The sequence below is a fragment of the Pyxicephalus adspersus genome, chromosome 2 (assembly GCF_032062135.1).
Source record: "Pyxicephalus adspersus chromosome 2, UCB_Pads_2.0, whole genome shotgun sequence".
Lineage (NCBI taxonomy): Eukaryota > Metazoa > Chordata > Amphibia > Anura > Pyxicephalidae > Pyxicephalus > Pyxicephalus adspersus.
The window spans coordinates 157,774,770-157,799,592 of NC_092859.1; the positions used below are offsets into that span (position 1 = coordinate 157,774,770).

The window sequence follows — 24,823 nt, forward strand, 5'->3', positions numbered from 1 at the left end:
CACTGGGCCACCCCAATGTGGAGGGAAGGCGTGTGACATGGTATGGTACAAGAGATCCGAGGAAACGCTTGCTGTCCAACTTTTTAGCCACCCTGGCCCAGGCCTGGATAAGAATCTGGCTGGTTTAAATTTAAGGAAAGTTCTATTTTTTTTCTCTTACGTGAACAGTTCTTTTTTTTTGGACATGTTCCATATGGCATCCTTACAGCTTTTTTGACATTAGTTCTGCTCACCATTAAATATATAGAAGGATTTAAGGTTCAACATAATGTACTGATATTTATTATTTCAAAAAATTACATTAATACTTATCTGCATGTTATGGTACCCAGGGAGCTGTTGCAAATCTATTTGTGCTTTAGTCCACCTCCTACGCTTCTGCCCTCCAGCTGACCACAGCAGGGTCTTTGGTCCATTATCAGATATGATATAAATATTCAAGGAACCTACAAATTGAAGGCAATGTTATTCTGCAATAAAACCAACCCTTATGGTTATAAATTCATAGCTGATCATCAGCAAATAAATAACCCCCTCTATCCCAACACCCTCTAACGGACCATCATACTCACCTAAAACCTCGATTCTCCAATTGCAAGCCTACTCTTCTATTTATAGGATTGGTCTTTCTAGAAGTGTTGAAGTGTTCATATCACTGCCATTGTGGTATAAATGTCTGCTGGGATGCAGCTTTCTTCATCATTACCTTTACTTTTCTATCCAAATGATTGGATAGTGAAGGAGAAGCAGAAGACTGCCAGGGATCGTCCTGTACTTTCCCATCCCAGGCAAGTTTACAATCCTCTTGTAATGCCATAATACCCAGGGCATTACAAGAGTTCAATAGCAAGACAAATGCCCCTACGCATGAATTATATTTGAAAATACGTTTGACACATCACCGAACTAAACATTGTTCCTTTCCCACCTCAACCAACCCCCGACTAACTGCGGATATAAACAAAATAAATCATTTATCTTCCTAAGTTTGCTTTTTGGTTGGTCCTTGTTCAGTTTTTTTGCAACACTGCCTGCCCCATGCAGACTCTTAAGGCATGATTTATTACATTTCTCCAAGACTACAGATGATACTCGATTATTGGAGAACCTGGGTGGTCCAGGAAACCTGGATTGAATTTATTAATAAAAAAAAAAAAATATGACATTCATTCCAGGTTTAGTGGATCATCCAGGTTCTTCCATGATAGTCTATTTTATCCCGTGTTGCTGAATCAGGTTCTTACTAATATGTGGCTGAATGTGCGGGAACATCAGCTGGATGAGACAGTAAGGGACTGATCACAAAAATCAATACAATGGTCTGTTAACAAAGAAGTGTCAGGAAAGCATGGATCCCATGGAATGGATTACAGGTAGGAAGGTGGAGTGCAGGACCTGTGTAAGGATTTTAGTATTTGCTCAATGATTGGCTTTAAAGTGTTTCCAGTATCTGTTGCAACACATATTCTCTAGGGATAGATTGCCTTATTTTTAGCTGCACATATGAAAAAAAAAAAAAAAGGAAGAAGACGTGTGACAGAAATGCCAAGATGTGGGAGTGCCAACAAATAAAGCAATAATTGGTCCAATTACCCTACTCGCTTAGAGCTATATGTATCCAACATGAGTCAACCCTGTAAGGTTTTATTGGACTTTAAATTGGAACCAATTTAAATCAAAATCACAATTTTTATTGATTTACATAAAAAAATGATATATAACAGCTTATTTTGTCACATTTAATTAACACACAGCACCAAAAAAAAAACCGACATTGTCTATTGAGTCATTTTGGTGTACCCCAAAAATGGTGCAGAAACAAACACGGGGTAAGACGATCCAAAATAGAACCAAGCGACTAATAAAGCAGTGACGCGTTTTGCAGAAAATTTGCTTCCCCAGAAAAAATGTAGCCAGTACAGTATGTTGTCTTTTAGTGCAAAAAAATCTTCAATATTATGAAGATAAAATTGCTGAATTGAGCGGAAACTACAAAATAGGTGCCTGAATTATCATTATTACACAGTATTTATATAGCGTCACATATTATGCAGCACTTTACATACTCAATAGTCGTGCCACTAGCATAAGCTAATGCCTAAATCCCTCCCTCAATCACATGCCTTTAATATGGTCGAAGGTCAACTCTTTGGGGGAAGCCAATTAACCGAACTGCATTTTTGGAAATGTGGGAGGAAACCCAAGCAACCACTGGGACAACCTGCAAACTCCATGGAGATAGAGTCCAGGCCAAGATTTGAACCTGTGACCTAGTGCTATAAAGGCCAGACAGCTAACCACTGAACCACTGTGCTTCTCTCCTGGGTTGGTAAGTCAAGCAGGTACCACAAGTGTGGCAGACCCAAACACTTTGATAAAAAGCCAGCAAAGTAGCTGATCAGACCATGGAGTGAATGGACATGGTAGCCACTGGCAGGCTATAGATGTAATGCAAACATCAGAAAATGGGCCGCATACATAATGTGTTAGAAAAAAAATTTGTGCATACACAAGTCACATCTTGCTTACTTTGTTAAACAAAGTTGAAATCCATTTGCCTTGATTCTTGCTTTTTTTTTTTTGCAGCAAACCAAAAATAAAAAAAAAATGTTTCTGGATACAACAGAGCCAGTGATGTAGTTGCAGGAGATCACATATGGGACACAAAGGGGCCCAGGACCAAATCACCCCCATATGTATAATCTGGTGTAAATAAAACCCTATACAGGTAGTCCCTGAGTTAGATTCCAGATAGCAACTGTAGGTTTGTTCTTAAGTTGAATTTGTATGTAAGTCGGAACAGGTACATTATTGTAATAAATGCAATTAGGACAGATGTTTGTCTCATATTATTAGGCAGAATGGTGTCAGTTACTGTAAATCCTCACTGTGAGTTAATCACAAACAAAGCACACAATATCAAAAATTATTGGAGCCCAGACATTCATTAACTTCTGGAGAAAGCTGTGCTTTGATATGCAAAAATAAAAATCAACTGCAGAGTTTGTCGTGATCATTAAAGAGTTACAAGAGGCTGCAGAAAGAGCTCACCCTCCCAAGATCACCCACAAACTCAGCTGTGTTTAGCAAAAGATTTCTTCTGCAAGTCATGCAAACCCCCCCCCCCCCCTTTTCAAGCCTCCATCCTGCACACGAGCGAGCAGGAAAGCCCCATTCGTATCCAAGAGTCGTCCGTATGTAGGATGTCTTTAACTCGGGGACTACCTGTATATCATACAATGGTCTAAATATTCAGGGAGTAAGTCAAAAACTAAAAACAAGAGTATTGTTGAGTAACTTTGTTGACCATACATCATGAAGTGACTTACCTACATTGCTGTGTTGATATCCATACCACAGAGAGAAACAATTAACGGGCTGGGTGATCGGGCTTACAAGTCTTGCTCTTTGTGCTGGAATTAATTTCCGTTGATGGCTCTTTAATGATAAGTGGAGTCCTGGAGGTGATAAAAGAAGAAATGGAATATATTAAACAAGAAAATGTAGTTTTATTCAACAAAGGATATTGCTTGCATGCTGTCAGAACAAGTTTTTTTTAATAATTTTTTTTGAAGTCAATTGTCAAAAGTATAATTACATAACAGGTAAATATCAGTAATACAAAAGGTGATATGGACAAGGTGGTAAACAATGAACATGATTCAAAGGGGTACAGTAGGCAGCAAGTGTTATATTTTATCCCCAAATCTTCAGTTTTAAGATTTCTCTTAGGAAGATATTGGAAATTTGCAAAAGTATTCAGTATACACAGGCCAAATCAGAGACTCGTTATAAATAATCTATGATAGGTTAATGGGATGCCCATTAAGTCGAGGGTGCCAATAATTTTGTCCAGGGCACTTTTGACGTTTTGTGTGGAATGTCTTGGGTTTTTTTTTTGGATGACTCCAGACCCCCAATGGATTGACCAATATGGTCCCATACCCCCTTTACTTGACTTTCAGAATAATCATCACCATTCCTTATATTAGTTGCCAGTATGAATTCCAAATATGTCAACAGCTTGAATTTACTGTACTTTAGATATGAATAGCTAGGAAGAGAACATGAAATAAAATTATAAGCAATGATAACTTTATCATATTTATTTACAAAAAGCAAAATGAAAAATGACAAATATACAAACAGCTACAACTATTTTACAATATAACTGTTTCAGATTATAAACCAATGATTTTACTTAAAAAGCACTATGTACACAACGGTAGTCAAATACAGAATGAATGGAGGCGCACAGTCGCCGAAATTATTTACAATGCAAAATGCGCTTCTAGAATCTTTGGGATATGTACATTGCCAATAAATTAGTAAAATATATACTTGTTTAGTAAATATACATTTATTAAATGTAAATATTAAAACGTAATAAATTAAAAATTAAAGTTGTAGTAAATACACACGTGTATAATTAAATACAAGCATTTGCAGGAAATGTCAAATGTTCTCGAAGATTCTATAGCGTTCCATTCACATATTACCCAAGTAAAAATACAATAAATAAAGTAAATACCAGTACTCAGAGATCGAGTCCCATACCCCCAGCATTTGGTTCCCATACCCTCAAGGGGTATGGATACCCCCAGTTAAGAACCCCTGCTCTGAAGATTGTTGGGGGTTCCTTGAGCAGTTTGTGCCTCTCAGGTCAGACTAAGTGACCCCAATGATCTTTTTGGCTATTTGTAAGATGACATGCTTCCCAATGGCCAGCAATGTAAGAGGAATTCTTCCCACTGACCACCACACTAATATACTGTGATCTGTGGATATAGTAATTATAGAAGGGATTCCCTGAAGGCTTGAAAGTTATTTCAAGGGTTCCCCCATGTAAAAAAGTTTGAGAAAGGCTTCTCTAGAAGGAATCCTTGGCTGTAACATAAGACAGCCATCTCTAAAGGTTCCCTGTAGGGTATTGGAAATGTTCAAGTCATTGAAGTTTATTGCCAGGCATCTTAAAAGCAGACATTCACTGTGGGTTTTGGGTCGGACTTTTGGGGAAATCCAAAGTTTTTCAAAAATTTTCAACATAATATGTAATAGTAATTATTTATTGGGGATGACTGTTTCTGCAACAAATGTCTAAGATGTGAATTTTCACACATTTTGGATGCATTTCCTCTAACTCCCAGGGCTATGAGTCAGATTCTGTGAATTTTTGACTCCATGTACCCAGTAATGGCTTCCATGTTCACTTCTCATTATGTCTTAGAGACATGAAGTAAAGGGAAATCTCCCCAGCAGGACCCCGACAGAAAAAAGTAAACAAGTGGGGCGTAAACCCTTCCATGCTTTCAAATTTAAAAAACTGGCTATAAACACTGGAGCTCATATAAAGTATAACTTAGTTTAAACTGTAATGTTGAAAAACTACTGCACATTGAAGTTTCAGATCAAATGAATACTCATTTGTATGAATACTTAACTACATTAATGGGTGTGTTTTATACTAGTTTCCCATAATGCTTATCAGTAAAGCCCAGTACTTGCAGCCAATCAGGCTTTGTTCCAGCACACATGTGCTGGCAGTCAAATGCTGACAGTAGGAGAGGAGATTGAGTAGAAAGAACTCTTCATTATTCTGCTATTTATTATTGTTAATGAGATCTCATGTTCATTGAGATTCAGTCAACAACTCGGTCAACAAGTCTAGAAGACACCCCCGTGTTTTAGACCAAACAATTTTGTTTGGAACTGTAGGAATTACAGATTACAAGCTTTCTACAAATTTGTAAAACGATGAAGGACTGCACAGAGTACCTTAAATACATACAGCTTTAATATTTTATTACGTACCTCCTGCTTTGAAACGGCCAGTGGAAGGACTCACACTTCCCAAAGCCAGACTCCAATCCAAGTCATCATCAGTGCTTTGCCTCCATCCGCATATTCCAGCTTCAAAGCCACAGAGGGATTCCGGTTTGATGGTCACAATTGAAGGTCTAGCATGGGAAAATATTCCATGAAGAGACTTCAAGACACTACTTTTCATTTGCGGACTTGCTTTCAAAAAGCCAGCAGTGGTTTCTCCTGATTCGGACAATGACCTTTTACCAAGTATTTTTAGATCTGTTCTTAAGTGACCATCTGAAAGACCAACTCCATCTTTGTTACCAGAATGCCAATTGTCATTGATAGCCTGCTCAGGTATCCCAGTCCTTAGGAAAATAAAACTTGACTCACTCTTTTTCGAGTCAGTGTTTTCTTTAAATTTGGTGGCTGCAATAGATATCTGTGATCCTGGTCTACTCAGATTTCCAAGAATGGTTGTGGTTTCTGAAGTATTGATGGCAGACTTGGTTTCCATGGTTGATTTACCCAAATTAGCATGACCTGTTTTTTGAGTTGTAGCAACATTGACTCTTTCTAAACTAAGGAATAAGCCAGAATCTACATTTTTATTAGTTTTTATTGATGTGCTCAGCAACTCTTTGATTTTCTCTTTAAGCTGAAACATACCAGCTGTAGTAGACACAATAGGAGAATCATGGGTTAGATTGCCGGAAGTCTGAACAGTGGGGTTCAGTGTATTCAACACATCTACTTTCAAACCTATGCTTGCTGTAGGCTCAAATGAAGGTTTTTCACTATATTTTTGGCTCCTGTTTTGTGCTGCTTTCTGTCTTGCAACCAAAGCTGCAACCAAATTAAAAATGAATCCTATTTTGTGTGAACTGAACTCCAGTTTTTGACTGTCCATAGTGGTGGAAACTGGATTGTGCTTGGGTTTGTGACTGTCAGAAAATGTTGGAGCTGAACTGCAGTTAGGTTCTTCAGTGGTAGAAGAGTTTAGAGCTAGACTAAGGTCATGTTCTTGAGTGTCAGAAGAGTTGAGAACTAGACTAAGGTCATGTTCTTGAGTGTCAGAAGAGTTGAGAACTAGACTAAGGTCATGTTCTTGAGTGTTAGAAGAGTTGAGAACTAGACTAAGGTCATGTTCTTGAGATTTAGAAGAGATGAGAGCTAGACCAAGATCAAGTTCTTGAGTAGTAGAAGAGACGAGAGCTATTCTAATCTCAGGTTCTTCAGTGACAGAAGAATGAGTAGCTGGACTGGGGTCAAATTCATTAGGAGTGGAAAAAGACCTGGCCGCGGAATTGAGGTCAGGTTTATAATTAGTAGAAAAGTCAGTAATTGGAGGAAACTCCAGTTTCTGAGTGACTAAAGAGTTGGAAGCTGAAGTGTATGCAGGTTCTTCTGTGGCAGAATAGCTAGAAGTTGAAATAAATCTAGATTCTTGTCTGGAGGTAGAAACGGTAATTGGAGTAGGGCCAATTTTGATTTCGTCATTTTGTTTCGTAGTTTCTGGGTCACACGGGAAAATTTGTGGAGGCGAAACTGGAAATACATGTTCTGTTTAGGATGAAAATTATAGATAAATTAAATTTAACCAGATGATGTACAAGCTTCAAATACGCTCTCAAAACAACAAATCCACCGGAATGTATGTAGGAATATAAACGGTCACCTTGCCCCAGGGTGGTGTGGCCACTAAAGCGCCATTACAACTTCTCTGTAACTGGAACCTGCTGCTGCCGGCTGACAAGCTCTGCCATAACAGGATATACAAAGTGATTATACTGAGGTCACATACAGTGGGATCTATGCAGGGTGGCATTTCTTCTTCAGTCTTGAAGCGCTTTAATAAATCAGATCCCCATTTTTCTGCATGGGCAAGGGCGGATTTATACTTTTTGTTCCCCTAGGCCAAATAGCTTTTGCTGCTTCCCTGTTCCCGAAAAATAGCAGCCTTTGACACGGACATACACAAAACACACTTTGAAGCTATTCCACAAGAGCAAAAGAGAGGGAAAAGAAAGAGGAAGCAGGAGAGGGGAGAGAGAGAAAGAACATATAGAGGGGAAAAAAAAAAAAAAAAAGAGAGAGAGGAAGAGGAGGAGAGAGACAGGAAAAGGAGGAAGAACTGAGAAACTGTGAGGGGAGAGAGTGAGAGGAGAGAAAGACAGAGCCATAAAGGGGGTGGGGGTGAGAGAAGGGGAGAGGGGTAGAGAAAGGGAGACAAGGGGCGAGAGAGACAAATATGGGGGAGAGGAAGGGAAAGACAAAGAAACAATAAAAAAGGGGAAAGAGTGGGAGAGAGAAAAGGGGAGCAGAAAAAGAGATGGAGAGAGAGAAGGCAAAGAGGAGATGAGAAACTGTGAGAAAGTAAGAGTGGGAGAGGGGAAAGTGGGGAAAAAGAAGGAGAGGGAGAAAGAGAGGAGAGAAGGAGACAAGAGAAAAGAGAAGGTGGTAAAAGGAAGAGAGATTGAGAGACATAGGGTGATCAGGGTGATCCAGCAAACCTGGAATGGATCCAGGATTGAAAACATTTGCTATTTTTTTTTTAGCAAATGTTTTCAATCCTGGATAAGAAATCGTTTCCAGGTTTGCTGGATCACCCAGCTTCACTTATGTGTATTCCCTGAGGACAGCCCTAATAAATCAGGCCAATAGAAGGAGAGAGAGAGAATGAGGGAGGGAGTGAGAAGAGAAAAAGTGGGAAGACAGGGAAGATGGGAGATTGGGGGTATTAAGAGGGAAAATGGAGAGAGAAGAGTAATTGAATACAGTTGTAACCCGGCACAGATCTCTGCCCTGTATGTGACCTCGGTATAATCACCGTCACTTTGTGCTTCCTGTTACTGTGGATTTTGTTGGCCTGCAGCAGCAGGTTCCAGTTCCACATAGACATGTTGTAATGCCACAGCCTAATGGCCATGCCACCCTAAGCCATGGTCCAGTTGGTCTTGTGAAATATTTGTCTCTGTGCATGAGGAGACAAAACTTGCAGCTGCAGAGGCAGAGGGCAATTTTAGGATTTAAGTCAGTTAACAGGAAACTAAAATACAGAAAGTTACTGGCTTTGTGGATCAATGTTCAGCTACACAATGGAAGAGTAACACCCATCATTAATACTTAAAAATAGGATTGCTTTAAGGATTTGTTGGGCTTTAAATTCAACACTACAGAAAGGACCAGGCACCAGAAAAAACAGAGGAATCAAAAGAACTACATCTGCAAGGCTCCTCATCCAGTGAAGGACAAAATAATACAATTTATACTTTATTCTACATCTTGAATATATGCAACTCTAACTGCACTCTATTTAGACCTATTCTGCTCAGAGAATACCGGAATTAGTAAATGATGCTCAAAATGTGTAAATTATCAAAAAAATAGGACTGCCAGAGCAAAAGTTTTTTTGTAGGAGGTCTGTTATAGTAACCAATAATTGTTAATTAGTTTTACATATAAGGGGGCATTAATAGCATTAGCTACTTATATTATTTTTTTTCTTTGAAAGTTTTGCAAACAAAATTCCTGAAAATATTGACATTTTTATGTTTTCTGGTCCTCAGACACAGAGATCCATATTGGCTAAAACACTCCTAAAAAAAGGACTTTACCTTCTTTACAGTACAGATCATTCACTCTTTGAATATCCGCATTATCCAATTTCTCCCTTTGACCAATGGAAGCGTTAACACGGGGCACAATGGTCGGCCTGTCTTCTTTGTCTGCAAAAGCATTTCTGCAAGACAGGACAATTGCGGAGGTCACAAGTTGCAGCACCAACGGTCGGACAGCAAAGAGTATGCACATAGTAAGCCATTGGACAAACTGGGAAACTAGTCTTATTGGCTATCTTTTAATATGCCAAATCTATTCCATCATTGTATAAACAAAAATATAAAATTATGACCAGTCTGCCAAACATCCTACAATGAATCCTTCTGAATTCTTGTTTTATGTGGACAATGCTGGATTGAAATACCCAGGTTCTCCCATACTAGTCTATCTTTCCCAGTCTTGGAGACCTTTATTACCTTTAGACCTTTTGTTTGTCACTTGATGTATTAAAGGACCAATAGTGAGATGTGAAGGTGCAGTACTTATATCACCAATTGCCTGAAGTTTTGCTTAATACCATCTAAAATCAAAACATTATAAGAGCACATTTGACAATGGTAAGCTAATTGTGAATACCCAGAATAATGAAGGATGGAGCCCAGGGAATAGTTCCCTATCATGTTTGTTGTTTCATATTTGCAGAAGTTCTGTCTATATCCTAAAAAGAAAGAAAAAACAGACATAAGCATAAAAAAATTTAGACAAACCTCGGGGCTGCTTACAAAACAGCTTGAAGAACACCAAAAAAGGTAGAAACAAAAAAGTCAGTTAAAGTCTATCCAACAGATTTTATTGATATGGCATATCAACCTAACTTAAATACATCATGAATATATACAATGACTGGCCAAACAAGTGTCCCCAAGCCTGTAAGGTGCTTATTGGGGTAGAGGTATAATCTGGGGTGCCTCTGGGGGCAGTGTTATGATCCCGGGCACCTGTGGGGGTAGTAATATGATCCGGGGCGCCTGTAGGGGCAGTGGTATGATCCGTGGGGGGCCTCTGGGGGCAGTGGTATGATCCGTGGGGGGCCTCTGGGGGCAGTGGTATGATCCGGGGCACCTCTGGGGGCAGTGGTATGATCCGGGGCGCCTCTGGGGGCAGTGGTATGATCCGGGGCGCCTGTGGGAGTAGTGGTATAATCTGGGGCACCTGTGGGAGTAGTGGTATATTCTGGGGCACCTGTGGGAGTAGTGGTATAATCTGGGGCACCTGTTGGGAGTAGTGGTATAATCTGGGGCACCTGTGGGAGTAGTGGTATATTCTGGGGCACCTGTGGGAGTAGTGGTATAATCTGGGGCACCTGTGGGACTAGTGGTATAATCTGGGGTGTCTGTGGGGGCAGCAGTATGATCCGGGGTTGCTTAAGTTGGTCAGTTCTAAAGTGTTCTGTGCCCAAAAAGTGAGGTTGTTCACTCCCAGGAATATACTAAATGACCAGGTTTATCCATCAATGGCTTTTCCCTTCCTGATGGGACAAATCTATTTCACAATGTCAATGGCAGGAATAATTGGGCTCAAATCGTGAAAAAGTGGATCGGGGAGCATAAGACAAAATTTTCACCCATGGATCAGCCACCACAGAGCCCAGACCTGAACCCCATGGAAAATCTTTGGGATGAGCTAGAGAAGACTTTACATGGCACTCCAACTGTCCCATCATCAATACAAGATCTTAGGGGAAAATCAGTGCAACTCTGGATAGAGATAAATCATGTGACATTATAGAAATATCAGAGTGTATGATTTTTTTGGGCAATGCATTTGTAATATAGATAAGGTCAGAATATGAACAGCTGAACTTGGATATTACCCGCTTTTATTGCATCCCAGTAAATCGTGACATAGTCATCCCGGTCAGCTCTCGAGTGCTCATGCCAGAATCCGATCACATGCAACAACTCATGTAGGACAATTCCTTTTCCTTTGGCCAGGCAATCAAAGTTTAGAGAAAGGACCTGCATCTTTCCCCTGCGACCAATACTGGAGTAACAGCTGGGAAACCAAATATATGCACTGTTGTTACATTGCTTCAAAATTCATTATATTTGTACAAATAATCCCTTTGTTTATCGATGGGTTATCCTCCTAAACTTTAATTCTCTACCTGTAGCTCCCTTTTTTATATATCAGGTTATGAACTATAAATCAAGAAGTGGTTTCCAAATGTACTAATTAGTTCTGCTGGTCCTCTATCTGTGGTACGACTATCGGCTCTTCTGTACTAGACCTGGCCGTGGCTGATGCAGAAGTGGGGGGCCAATGCAGATTGAACGCATTCATGGTTTTGGAACCAGTGGTGGACCCAGCCATTGCGACCAAGCTCTTCTTCATAATCCTCGTGACCCAGAACTTCCAGGATCAGAGAGAAAGATGGGAGAACTATACAGCCACTTCTCCATTCAATTCTCTCTTCTACATTCAATTTTTAGATTTGGATAGAATGGGGACAGGTCTGAACCACTGCCAAATTTTACTGCTATATGGAGCTCTGTTAGAGAGATTCCCCTTACCAGAAAGGAAATGAGAAAAATTCTACCATCTTGGCCAACTTCTAAAGGATGATATTTTTTTTTTAAATATTATTTGACCACCAAGTACATTGGGCAAAGAATCATAAACATATGCCTACCTTTTCCAGATCAGCAATCTAACCAGAATTCCAGCCAGGTAACTTATTTTTGGAAAAAGGTCATCAATGACTGCTCCCAAAGATCTGCTTCCTCTATTTCCATGTTTGATATTAAGATCAGGCATGCACAAAAAGAACTTTCCGTGTAAAAAAAAAAATGCCGATCTCATACATGGAAGAAGAGGAAGAAGAGCCCTCGCTGGAACAAATGGGATGGTGCAGGGCCAACTGGACTAGGATCACAAACGAATCTACGATTTTCCACCAGGTTTTTTTTTTTCTACTGATCGTTCGGCTTTTAATGTTTCCATTCAGAATTTGACTCAAGGCATACATGACATTCAATAGGTTAAAGAAGCCTGCTATATGATTTTTGCTGTTGACCAATACTTTGTTTCCAATATGGCTGCTGACCAGTATTTTTTATAGTGGGTCAAGACCAGAAAAGTAAATAAAATCAGGGTAAAGGTTTTGTTATTTGGGCATTCATTTATCCAAATAAGGTATGTAGTCTTAAAAGGTATGGTGAAACCCCAATGTTCCCCAAGGATGAATCTGAACTGGACTTTTCTCCAGGTTTCCCTCACTGCTTCAGCTTTTGTAAGTGTTTTTCAGAGTTTATAGTTTCTTTGTGGGGTTGTTGAGTTAAAATTACTATTTTTGTTTTTGAACAGTTGCAAGGTGGAATATTTTTATCTTAGTTTGTGTCTGCCCCTTCAGGTAACACTAGCCCCTTCAGACATTAGTAGGGATATCACCCCTTTTCAGACCTTCCTCCAGGTCACCAATATATTTTATAATAGAATGCTTTGCTTGGCATTTTTCGGGGAATACTGTGAGTTTCCATATGGGACTCAATATTTGAATAGAATGTTATGTTCCCCAGTCATCCTCTAAGGTGGGGAGTATAAAGTCTTATAGTGAGCAATTCTACTTTCAGATAAATGAAGTTTAAAGGTTCTTTACCGCTATACATCCCAAACACATACAAAATACAATATATTTGAAAAAAGTTTTAGGTTTTTGCATGTTTAGGTAATTTAGTTGTGGATAGTTACATTGTGGGTTAGGTTATAAAAAGACATAAATCCATCAAGTTCAACCACTAGGGAAATAAACATATCCCAGATATAAAACCCTATAAGACATAGTTGGTCCAGAGAAAGGCAAAAAAACCCCGGGTACAATTTGCTCCAACAGGGGAAAAAAATCCCTCCTGATTCCATGAGGCAATTGGATGTTCCTTGGATCAACAGTCTCTGTTATCTTTACTTTAAATCCTTAATCCCCAGTTATATTCTGTGCTCCTAGAAATCATCAAGCTTTCTCTTAAAGCAATCTATAGAACTTGCTGAAACTACTTCCTGAGGGAGCCGATTCCACATTTTCACAGACCTTACAGTGGAGAATCCTTTCCTTATCCGGAGCTTAAACTTCTTTTCCTCCAGACACAAAGAGCGCCCCCTTGTGCTTTGTATTGATCTTACAGTGAATAATGGGGAAGAGTCTTCTCTATATGGACCGTTTATATATTCATACAAGGTGATCATATCCCCCCCTTATACGTCTCTTCTAAAGGGAGAATAGATTCAGTTCAGCTAATCTCTCCTCATAGCTGAGCTCCTCCATTCCTTTTATTAGTTTAGTTGTTCTTCTCTGCACTCTCTCCCTTTTTGAAGATAGGAACCACATTGGCCTTACGCCAATCCATCGGTACCAAAAATAATGGCTTTGAAATAACAGAGCTCAGCTCTTTGAGTGGGGACAAGTTAAAAAAAAAACTGGAACCCCATTGTGAAGATTTGCCCCTTAGGGCTTTAAAACCTTCATTGTTTTCCATCTGGGTAAGGAACCAGCATGAGTCTAACAGCACTGCAGAACAGAGATGGGGACCCTTGGATACATAAACTTTGTATTAAATAAATGGCTTTTTTATTCTTAGTATAAAAGTATCTATTTACTGCAATTTGGAAACCTGTCTTCTAGATATCCCTGTTCCCCAAACAAGCCATTATTGAGGATATCATACGGGATATTCCTTACCCTAGGCCGGGCATGATTGAGATATAATCCCGTTGGCCTGTATGATTCACAAAGCGGATACATGTAGTGGCGTGGAGGTCATCGAAGGCTGCATTTATGACCTGTATGTGCTGTGGCTCTGCAAGTAGAAGCCGTTACAAACAAACACAATTGCATCTCAATACAGAACAAAATACAAATCAGAACATTTATAAAAGACAATTCTAGAAAACAGACAGCTTTGTTGTTTTAAACTACAATAGTTAATAAAAACTGAACTCCAGACAAACAAATTAAGGCAGCTCTGTGTAAAAACACAATATTTCCCAGAGCTGTTGTGCTGCTCTAATTTGTTTTAGCCACTTCCGGTCTACATGCACGTACTCCAGTGCTGGCTACATCTTGCTTGGGATTTAGCTAGCTCAGGACACTTCACTCAGCGTTCTTGCACTAGTGCCGAGCCCCCTAGCTCTGCTGAGCATTTCCCTACACCTGCTGTTTAAGTCAGTGCTCCCCCTGTCCAGCTCCTGTGCTAACCCCTAATTGCCCAGTCTGGTGTTTCCCTGCCTGTTCCCTTGTGCTGTTCCAGTGTTCCCCTGTGTCTGCAGTGTTCCCCTTGTCCGCCATGCCATCTGTGCTTCCTGCCGCTTCCTGTGTCTCCTGTGTTCCCTGTGTCTGTGATGGCCCCCCGTGTCACTGGTGTTTATTTCCTGGATCCCTGGTATTTGACCCCTGGCTTGTTCCTGACCTTTCTTGCTTTCCGCCTGCCTCTACCCCTGCCTTCCTTGACAATTCTTCTGTCTAGTGAGTTGATATCGTGCATCATCCAGCCCACTTTGGTGTGGCCAAGGACCGCAACCTGGCAGTAACCAGCAGTGCCACATATTCACCACTAGAGGCTCTGGAGAAGACCTGGTTACTGCTTAGACTCCGCACCTTGGCCCTTCCCACACCACTCCTGTACAAGCCGTAGCACCCGCTAGTGGCCCCATCTCCCCAAGCATGACAGCACTGAGATGGAGCGATTCCACCCAAGGCAAACCAGAAACACAATCAATGAACTTTTAAAAGACATTTCTTTTCCAACACACCTTCATTTAGTCAGAGAACTCAAACAACAATAGCAAATAACATGTAGCAAAGCACCCACAAGCATTGGGAGGGATACCAGCTGCCTTGGAAAGTACCAGTCTGTCCAATACTGACTTTTCCCAAGTCCATACAGGATAGCACTGAGAGGACGAACGAGAACTTGCCCAGCTGGGGTGGAAGGGGACCTTTGCTCACAACACCTTCCTCCCAAAGGACTTATGAGTGAAGAGAATATTTACTAAACATGGATGACAGAAAAAAATAACTCTACGAAGTGGCTGCTTTACATATTTTGGTCTGGGATGGCTCCGGCCCTCTCAGCCTACAAACCTGACCAAACTCTGGTACTGTGTGCCATTTGGGATAAGGGACTTATAATACAATAGGCTTCCTGAAAAGCTAATTTAATCCAATGGGCAATGGAACCTTTGGGGGCATTTTACCTCCTTCTGTTGCCTGAATGAAAGAGAAAATGGCTTCTGGCTTTCTAAATATTTTATTGGGTTTAGGACAGGCTTATACACAGTTCATTGGTGAGTACTTGGGAGGTCCTAGCACACTTGAGCATTGAGTCGAGTAGGGAGACTCGGACAGTCCGGCATGTATGAGACTGTTATGTCCTTATGTTTCCAAGCATCTCAGTAGATAGAGGTGCGAGTTCCAAAAAAATATTCCCACCCAGGTGTGTTGGAGAAAAACTGACTCCTAAAAGCTGGGCTTCCCGTTGGATGGAGCCCCTCATTGGATGGAGCCCCCCGTTGGATGACTTGGGAAATTGCAGCACAACTTTTTGCACAGTGAACTTACATATGAAGTTTATACTCACGGTAGCTTGGATCAAGAACATATGGAATTATTACTTTGTCACCTTTCTTTATCCATTTTATAAAATCTGGACTGAAGACAGTGGGTGATTTTTGCTAATGAACGAAAACAAAATCAGTATTCACTTAGCAAAAAGGAAAAGTTTCAATATAAAAAACAGATAGCTCTTGTATTATTATTCTTGTGTCTGCATCTCAGATAAGTATACTTGTTTCCATTGCTGAATAAATTGCAGACATTGGGTGAGTTAGAATACTTTTGATATTTATCATACCAATTGGCCTGTTGCAGCCACATCAGCACCTTTAAAGCCATTTTAAAATCTCTACGCTGACATTTTGAAATTTCCCATGGCTTCTGCCATGTAATTTAAAGATTTAACACGTATGCAGACTTCCTGACACCAAGAATGAGATTATGCCAATGTAACACATCTGGATCTTGGACAATCTGCATCTGCAAAGTCACTTTCTTTACTATTTGGATTAAAGAGGAACTAAACTCATAAGTACCCGAAAACAACAAAATTATACTTACCTTCAATCCCGCAGGGCAGTCCGATCCATCCAGGGGTCTCTTTTATCAGGTCCTGCCTCATCTCGTTATCCATCTTCAGGCTGGCACTCCGGCCGCCACCATCTTCCCCTCTTCTTCCGGCTTCTTCTTCCTATGACACCCGACCCAGGTGCGAGATCGGGTGACGTGGGTTGGAAAAAAATTTGCTGATCTCACTGCGCATGCGTGAGGTTGACAATTTTTTTTTTTTCTGTTTGACAAAAGGGCTTCTTCTGTGCATGCCTGAGATGCTTGGGCATGTGCACAAGGAGCACCCAAGAGTCTCCCGGAATGCGTGATGTAGGTACCCCAGGAGGCCTTGCGCTTCCAGTCATTAGGGGGAGAATTAGGGGGCGGTGCTGCACTCTTTTTTTTTTAAAAAAAACTGAATTTTTACTTTATATAAAAAGGTTGTCTACCATTTATTGTAAAGTGAAAATTCTGAGTTTATGTATGCTTTTAGGGGTGTGAGCTGTGTGGATGTAAATGCCGGAGGATTGCCTACACTGGTGGAACCGAAAATCAGCTTGGAGAGGCTGTAAAACATCTTCAAGATAGTCAAATTCAAGTGGACTTGTTTCAAGATAGTCAAATTCAAGTGGACTTGTTTGTACAAACTACTGCTAGATCCACAATGACCTGGATGAATAAGAATCTTCAGACTAAGCCTGATGACTTAGCTCGAGATTCGGTAGAAAGAGTACAGCTTAGTTTGGACAGGAGCATGCATTTGCTGTTATCGTCCAGCTGGCCCGCTTTCTCAACCTTACCTAGCACTAGAAGCGGGAGCTAGCTTAATCTTACATAACTCTAAGGGTTAGTGCCTACTTTTAAAAAATTAGGAGCAGCCATCGTCATTCATTTGGGGGAAAGCACATCCCCCTAGTGTCAGCTAGATTAGGAAAGTTATTGGCTCTAGCTATGTCCCCTCTGCAAGAAGTATTCTCACTTGCCTGATTGGCACTCATCTGTGAAAATTTGCTGAGCTATTGTGCCTGTGCAGCTTAGCGTTTGTTGGCACGAATACCCAGCATTCCTGGCTTTTCTTGCAGGTGCCAGGGCCGAATGGATTTAGGCGCTCCTGCACAGGAGTTATGTCATCCCAGCCAAGTCAAGATGGGCAAATATCGGGATGTGGAAGAAAAGAAGGGAGAAGATGATGGCGCCCATGTTGGTTTAACCAATTTAGTAGATTTTGTTAGTGATGGGTGCACTTTGTGTAACTGGTGCACTATATACTTCCTTTCCAGCACCCGGCCTATGAGAAGAAAGTATACAATGCATAACACTACACATCAACTGCTGCTAAATCAACACCTACAGACATGTCAATTTCTGGTTACTCCTGCAGCAATCGGCATTTTCTTCTGCCAAGGACATTGTCCCCACAGGAGACAGTCATGGAAAAGTTGCTGGTGACACAGGAGATTAACCTTTGTAAAAGTGTCTGTTTCCCCAACTAGATAGTAGATAGAAATCTCTCTAAGGTGAGATTCGGTGAGGTCTCTGTTGTGCTGCTCTTGTTCTCCTTGCTGGAGAGAAAGCTGTACCTGAGGGCCTGCAGTGCAAAGTTCTCCATGCTTCTACTTCATTCATACCTCACTTTTCCTGCAGTCTTATTATAACCAAGCATCATATTACTAGTCATTATTGGGAAAGGTTTGACACCAATGGGAAACTGTTTCTTGGCAAGCCGGTCCTGGAAAAAAAATACCTTCAGGGACCCTACAGGGTAAACTTGTGAGTAAGCCTTTTTATGAACCATTGTTTTTTTATCAGACACAGCTTCCACATTATAGGTTTTCCTTTAGCATTGAAGAAGAATTGAACCAGTTATTATGGAAGAGACCAAGTCCTTTAAGCCAATTGCCAAGAAACAGCTCAGTCATATAATAAGAAGGAAATGATTCATATTTCTGCAACAATTAGGTATTACTCCTAACTGACCACCGAGGAAGCAAAAAATCCCAAGTATATTCTGCTGGTGAGGGGGCCAGTAATGCAAACCTGTGCTTCTGCAACCCCCCCAACACACATTTACACTTTACACCCTTACATTTTGGAGGTCTTAAGGCCAGACATGAAGAGACCTCCTAGGATCTTCTCCAGCAGGCCCACGGTCCTCGGTGATGCAGAGAGAGGCAATGACCTGATGACTTTGTGTATTTAAGTACTTGGTGCAATAGATAGACCAAATCCATCATTGGTCAACTGACTACAAGGTGTACAAGGACTGAAATGTTCTACTACCTCCATGGTATGGCTGGTGGCTACAGATAACTGGACTATTATTTTACCAACCTTTGCAAATGTCATCAGGCTTACAGGACTTACCATCAGAATGTCTCCTTCAAAAATCTCACCGTTTCCTGAACCTTCTGAACTCAGCCCTACAAAGAAGAAATTTGATCAATGATGGAATTTTGAGTTTATCGAACTATGAAACATTGTGGATTGAAACACTTTCACTTTACTTGCAGAATGTCAGTGTCATTCATTTCCATTCCAAGGTGGAAGATGAAAAAGAACAGAACTTACTTTGGTTAATCTTAAGTATGTCATCTACTGATGACATTTTACTAGCAGGTAGGTTGGTAGTAGAAACGGCCCCCGTCATTCCTGTGGGTCAACAGAAGAACTTATGTTATTGGTACAGTTTATGGTTCATTGACAGTTACAGGTAGTCCCTGGGTTACTTACGAGATAGGGACTGTAGGTTGGTTTGGGACTTGAATTTGTATGTAAGTCACAACACGTACATTATTTAATGAATACAGTTAAGTTAGATTTTTTCTCAACATATTAGGCAGTGTGGTATCAGTTACTGTAAAAAATCCTTACTGTGAGTTAAACACAAACAAAGCAATAAAATAAACTTATTACAATATAATAATAATCACAAAAATAATTATTAATATAATTAATAACAATAAACTTTATGTAGCCTAGACATTCATTAACTTCTGGAGCAAGCTGTGCTCTGATATGCAAAAGAACTGCAGAGTTTGTCTTAATCATTAAAGGGTTACAAGAGCATGCAGAACAGCAAAATACTTCTTCTGCAAGTCATGCGAACCACCCCCTCCCCCCTATCAAGCCTCTGTCCTGCACACCAACCAGCAGGGAAGAGCAGGGAAAGCCCTGTTTGTATCTAGGAGTCGTCCGCATGCACTGGAACTACCTGTATTTAGCATATTTGTATCATTAAATATCTGCACCACCATCCACTTACCTCCTGATATATATTTGAGCAAATGAAAGTTAATCTACAGGCTAAATTAAAGAAGCTCTATATTTAACAAATCCATCATTAAATATTTTTTATTTATTTTTTAAGCAGACAATATATGAAATGGAATCTGACTTAATATCAGTACAGAAGAGCTCAGATGTGAAAAGAAAGAAGTAGCACAAGGAGTGACCAGGGGTGCTGCGGTGCAAGCAATGTGATAGGAGGAGAGAGAAGAGTGGCATAGAGATGAGCCTATCAGCTTTTCCTTATTCTGTCCAGTCACAGGGTAGGAGTGGAAAGGGGATCTGCAAAACTTTAGCATTGAGAGATCAGGTCCGCTTCCCACTAGGCAGAGCTGTGTAAACCTCAAGACCAGATATAAAGAAATAAAACAAATGCTTTGGCAGATAAAATACATTTCAAGGAACGAGTGATCAAGTGATGAGTTTTAAGTATTGAGCAACCGAATATGTAATTTCGCTGTTGAATTGTACATACCACGTACAACATTTTGCCAAAAGAAAAGGAAACCATGCAAAAAAGCAAAAAGTTATTGTGGGGATTTAGTATACAGTATTTAAATTTTGGAGTTGCACTGGAGGCTACCCATGGGCCCTAAAAATCTCCAACTTGGTCTGGAAAATAATATTCTGTTGGCTGGTTTAGGGCTGATTGGCCAGAATTACCATTCACGTTAATAAATAAAATATTGATATAACACTGGAAAACACTGCAGTCCTCGTTGCCGTTATTTATTTTACCTACTATACGATATCTGTACGAAGAATGCTGGATGGGTTGGCACCAGGACAGGAACATTGCCAGAAGTTTTAACCCTTTTTTCTTTTAGAGCAGGGGTGTCAAACCCTGGCCCACGGGTCAAATCTGGCCCTCATGGCTCTTTTTTTTTTTGGTCCCCCAAAGAATCCTGAAAATTAACGACATCTGGCCCGCCCACGTTACCACCTCACAACATCATTTTCAATTCATGCAATACATAGACATTATTCCTGTACACCCATTATGTGACACAAACCCTAGGCAATGATCACATGATGCCTGATTACCAGGGGCATTGTGTTTGTTTCAATCCATTAGAGACTGCATAGTGTAATATTTAGTGTCAGACAAACTTGTGATGTGAGAGGATGAACAACACACAGGCTGCATAGATAGATAGAAATTAGTCTTTTCAACCCTAAAGTGTGTGTTTAGGGGTTTGTTTTTGTTAGTTAGGGATGAAGTAGTAAACTTCCTCAATTTTTTTCAATAAATTTCATGTTTGGCCCCCGACTTGGTCTAAATTTTAAATTTGGGCCCTCTGTGTATTTGAGTTTGACACCCCTGTTTTAGAGAATTAAAACTCGACGGTGGCTCTGACCATTTCCTACTTATTAAGGAAGAAATTATAAATTATTTTATGTATATATGCAATAGTTCAACAAACAAAAATTTTGGTGTTTACAATAAAAACAATTTTTATTACATTTTGTCCTTGTGTTTGCTACAGGGACTTAGTACTAGACAGTCCAACTGCTGAAATTACTAAAATGATCTAAATTGTCAACAGTGAACTGGATCCCAATGCCGATGCGTTTCACCAGTTTTGGCTTACTCAGGGCATTTTAGGGAAAACCAGTAACAATACTAATGAAAACAAAATATATATATATATATACATACAAACATAGTTTGATTATATAAAGACGAGTATATATATATATATTATGATCCTTTAATCATGAGTTAAAAATTATGTATTATTATGCAAATGTATGTTATGATAGTGATTCCCCTTTTAAACTCATCTCTATTAATCTAACTGTAATTGTTATTTTATATATAATTGGTATAACTAATAATTGGGGTCCCTCTCCTTTTACACAGAAAATTTGACTACTCCAGGAAGAGTCAGTTCCCTGGCACAGCCCCCTTACTTCTTGCATGTCAAAACCTTTTCCTCTTCTGGAATATCTGGTTACATCTGTTCCTTCTACCTATTCATTCCCTCTTTATTGTAGCAGTCAAGTGAAATAAAACAGTGTCATTTGGGGAGACCCTTCTTCAAATCCTCAATAAAGCATGGCATGCTGATAATCCTGGTCCCAGTATCCAAAGGGACACACATCTAAAGCAAGCATGCAACCAGGAAAGTCTACTTCTGTCAACCTGCAATACTTGCTCAGAACTAATTTGCTCAAGCTGTCACCCTTATCATAGTTTCACCTGTCTGCAATACCAGCTTTTATTGTTACTGTTACAGATTTTCTTCCCCAGGATCCCCAAGTCTTATTGCAATCATTGATGTATGTGTAACTTCTAGGGCAGGGGTCCCCAACCTACTACCGTAGTGGGCTGCAACCATCTGACAGGTGGGCCTCGGCTTTGGCTGGTGCACTCCTCTGGGGGGTCAGGAGAAGGACCCCGCTTGGGGGGCTTACTGGCTAGAGCCGCGGACCACATCTTCGGTACGCATCACAGGCTCAGGGCGGTGGGCAGGTTGTGTCTCTGGACCACTGTTCTAGGGTGCAATAGGGGCAAGGGGTTGGCAGAGGTGCCAGCCACCTGGGGTGATTCAGAAAGTTCTCTTTTGTACTAAAAGACCCAAGATCTTGTCCCAGTACTGGTCCACGTGGTACCACAGTTTGCTAAACAGAAACACACTAGCTATCACATTCTAAACTCGTATATTCAGAGTGGAAGGGAATGTCAGGACTGAAAAGTGAAGCCACCCAACAGCTTCCTATTTCTCTCCGGTACCCCTAGTGATGTGATATTGATGAAGAATAAACCCTGACATACAATGATGGGAGGAACTGGTCAACATCAGCAGAAGATTTTATTCTGGGAATAAAGAGCCACAGGAAGTCAGAGAATAAAATAAACATAGAAAGCAAATCACCTCCCAGTGCACCCAATACAAATCAGAAGCTCAGAGGTTCAACGCATTACTGATGTTTGAAAAATGGAACCACAACAACCAAAATAGTTTCCCCTAGATTGTAAGCTCTTCTGGACCGAGTCCTCTCCTCCTCTTGGTCATTGCATGTATTTGATGGTCACTTGCAACTCCTAAGCTGCATAATATGTTGGCGGTATAGTTTATTATTAGAAGGTGCATATATGTTCCTCTATCAGGTGTTACAACAAGCCATGGCACAGGTCTATGGAAAAACGTTGCTGTGGAATAACATGCCAAAGCAGAACATATCGGGCACTGCGGTGCTTTTCAGTACAGCAGCAAATGGCAAGCATGCATGTTACCTGACCAGTCAGGTGCCTTAACCCTTTGATTGTCAAGGATTTGTCAAATGTTATAAACAAAATGTGATAATGGCTGCAATAGTGAACTAGCTTTAGAATTGTGCAGCGGACTCTCCAACCATCACCTGCGCATGGTGGCCTTGTGCAAGAAATCGGTCCAGCAGGAAAAGAATAAAGCGATTGCTGCACCAGGACAGACATTGTGAATGTGTGGGTGAACATTGCTTAGAGTGCAGTAAGGTATGTACATTCACATGGAAGGAGATATAACACAACAGTGTTCCGAAAATGTGCCAAGCAGATCTGATATCACGGTGCTATGTGAATCCTCTCTGATCTGATAACCAGACCTTACATACCACCCCAAGGACATCTGCAATATTTAAACCACAATGCTACGACAAGTTCCCAGAACCACTGAGCAAATCAGACTTAATCAAAATATTCCCAAATCAGACACTGACGTGTAGACACAACATGCAGGGATATAATAATCTGCAGCATCAATCAGATGCAATATAAATTTATGCATTGCTGGTGAATGTTATGGCCTTTTTGGTTCTAAAACATTCATAAAATATTATTTACACCAAGAATTTCATCCAAAAATGTATTTTACCTCCAGCTCCAAGCAGACATATTGCTAATACCAGGCTGATCATTATGTGATGGATGCAGACAGAAATGCTGGTTCAGGTGCCAGGTAACTTGTTTATTACAAGCAGCTGTCTGCAGAGCGGGGTGTGGATTCCTCATGGAGCAAAATCACATGATGGCTTTACATGTGATCCAATGGGATAAGGGGGTTATTATTGGGGTCATTTACACCAATGCCGGGGGGGTAGGACAGTGGTTGCTGGTGTGAATGCTGGAAGATTTTTGTGGTCACTGACACCAAAGCTGCAGGGCTTATTGCAGTCAATGACACAAAGGCAATGGAAAGTTTGCACTACAGTCATTTATACCAATGCTGGGGGGTATTGCATGGCTGCATTACTGGAAAGGGGGGTCATAAATGCAGTCGATTGCACTATTTCTGGGGAGGGGTTATTCTGTGCTCTATAGGTTATTGGTGCAGGGCACTGGCACCAGTCCTGGCCTATATGTTACACTGAGTAAAACCCGACCCCGACCACTTCTTATTTATGCATCTGCCTGACCTTCAGTAAAAAAGAAATCGCAGTTTGCATTTGGCAGTCCAGGAATTCAGACACGCAGGTTGCTCTGTAGAGCTGTCACTAAGACTTTACTAAGTGATTTGCACTGATTTGCATTATTGATAATAAATGTCCCATGCTGGATTTTATATTTGCCGAGATGAGTGGTGCAGAACTTTTTCTTGGGAAGGAATAAAAACTCTGGATCAGGACCAGGCTCAGAGAGAAGAGGCTTAAGCGGTGACACAGGACAGATTAGTGGAGACTTGGAAAAGAGCTGGGGACAGAGAGGGGGTCTAATAAAAATCCTGAAAAATAGTCGTCTTGTGATTACAACCTGTGTGTGTTGTAGAGCAATTCAGCCTGACAAATGTTGCTGCAGAATGGGGCCCATTGATAGTAAAAATATTTTAGAGATTGTAGAGTGTTTGCAATAATTTTGTAATGGTGTCTAATTGGTTAGAAATGCGTGTTGATGTTCTAAAAAGTCATAAGGTTTTAACCACCTGAGCGTTACACTGATTTCTAGATTTCTGTTCCAAAAGCGTCACAGGTTTTCATGAAATTTTTTTTTTTAAATTGTAGACCTGTAACTTACAGAAATATGTCCGAATAGGG

The 24,823-nt window shown here is 40.5% G+C and overlaps 1 protein-coding gene across 1 annotated transcript; it reads right to left on the bottom strand.

Moving 5' to 3' along the window:
• Positions 1-228: 228 nt before the first annotated feature.
• On the bottom strand, positions 229-23,762 carry ASTL (astacin like metalloendopeptidase). The gene is made up of 11 exons (XM_072398820.1): positions 23,668-23,762; positions 19,091-19,171; positions 18,887-18,942; positions 15,999-16,092; positions 14,102-14,219; positions 11,240-11,421; positions 10,003-10,084; positions 9,423-9,547; positions 5,812-7,368; positions 3,330-3,458; positions 229-446 (listed from the first exon to the last, which is right to left on the bottom strand). Exons 1-11 carry the CDS (start codon positions 23,708-23,710, stop codon positions 289-291), a joined length of 2,625 nt encoding a protein of 874 aa, XP_072254921.1. The 5' UTR covers positions 23,711-23,762; the 3' UTR covers positions 229-288.
• Between the last annotated feature and the right edge of the window lie 1,061 nt (positions 23,763-24,823).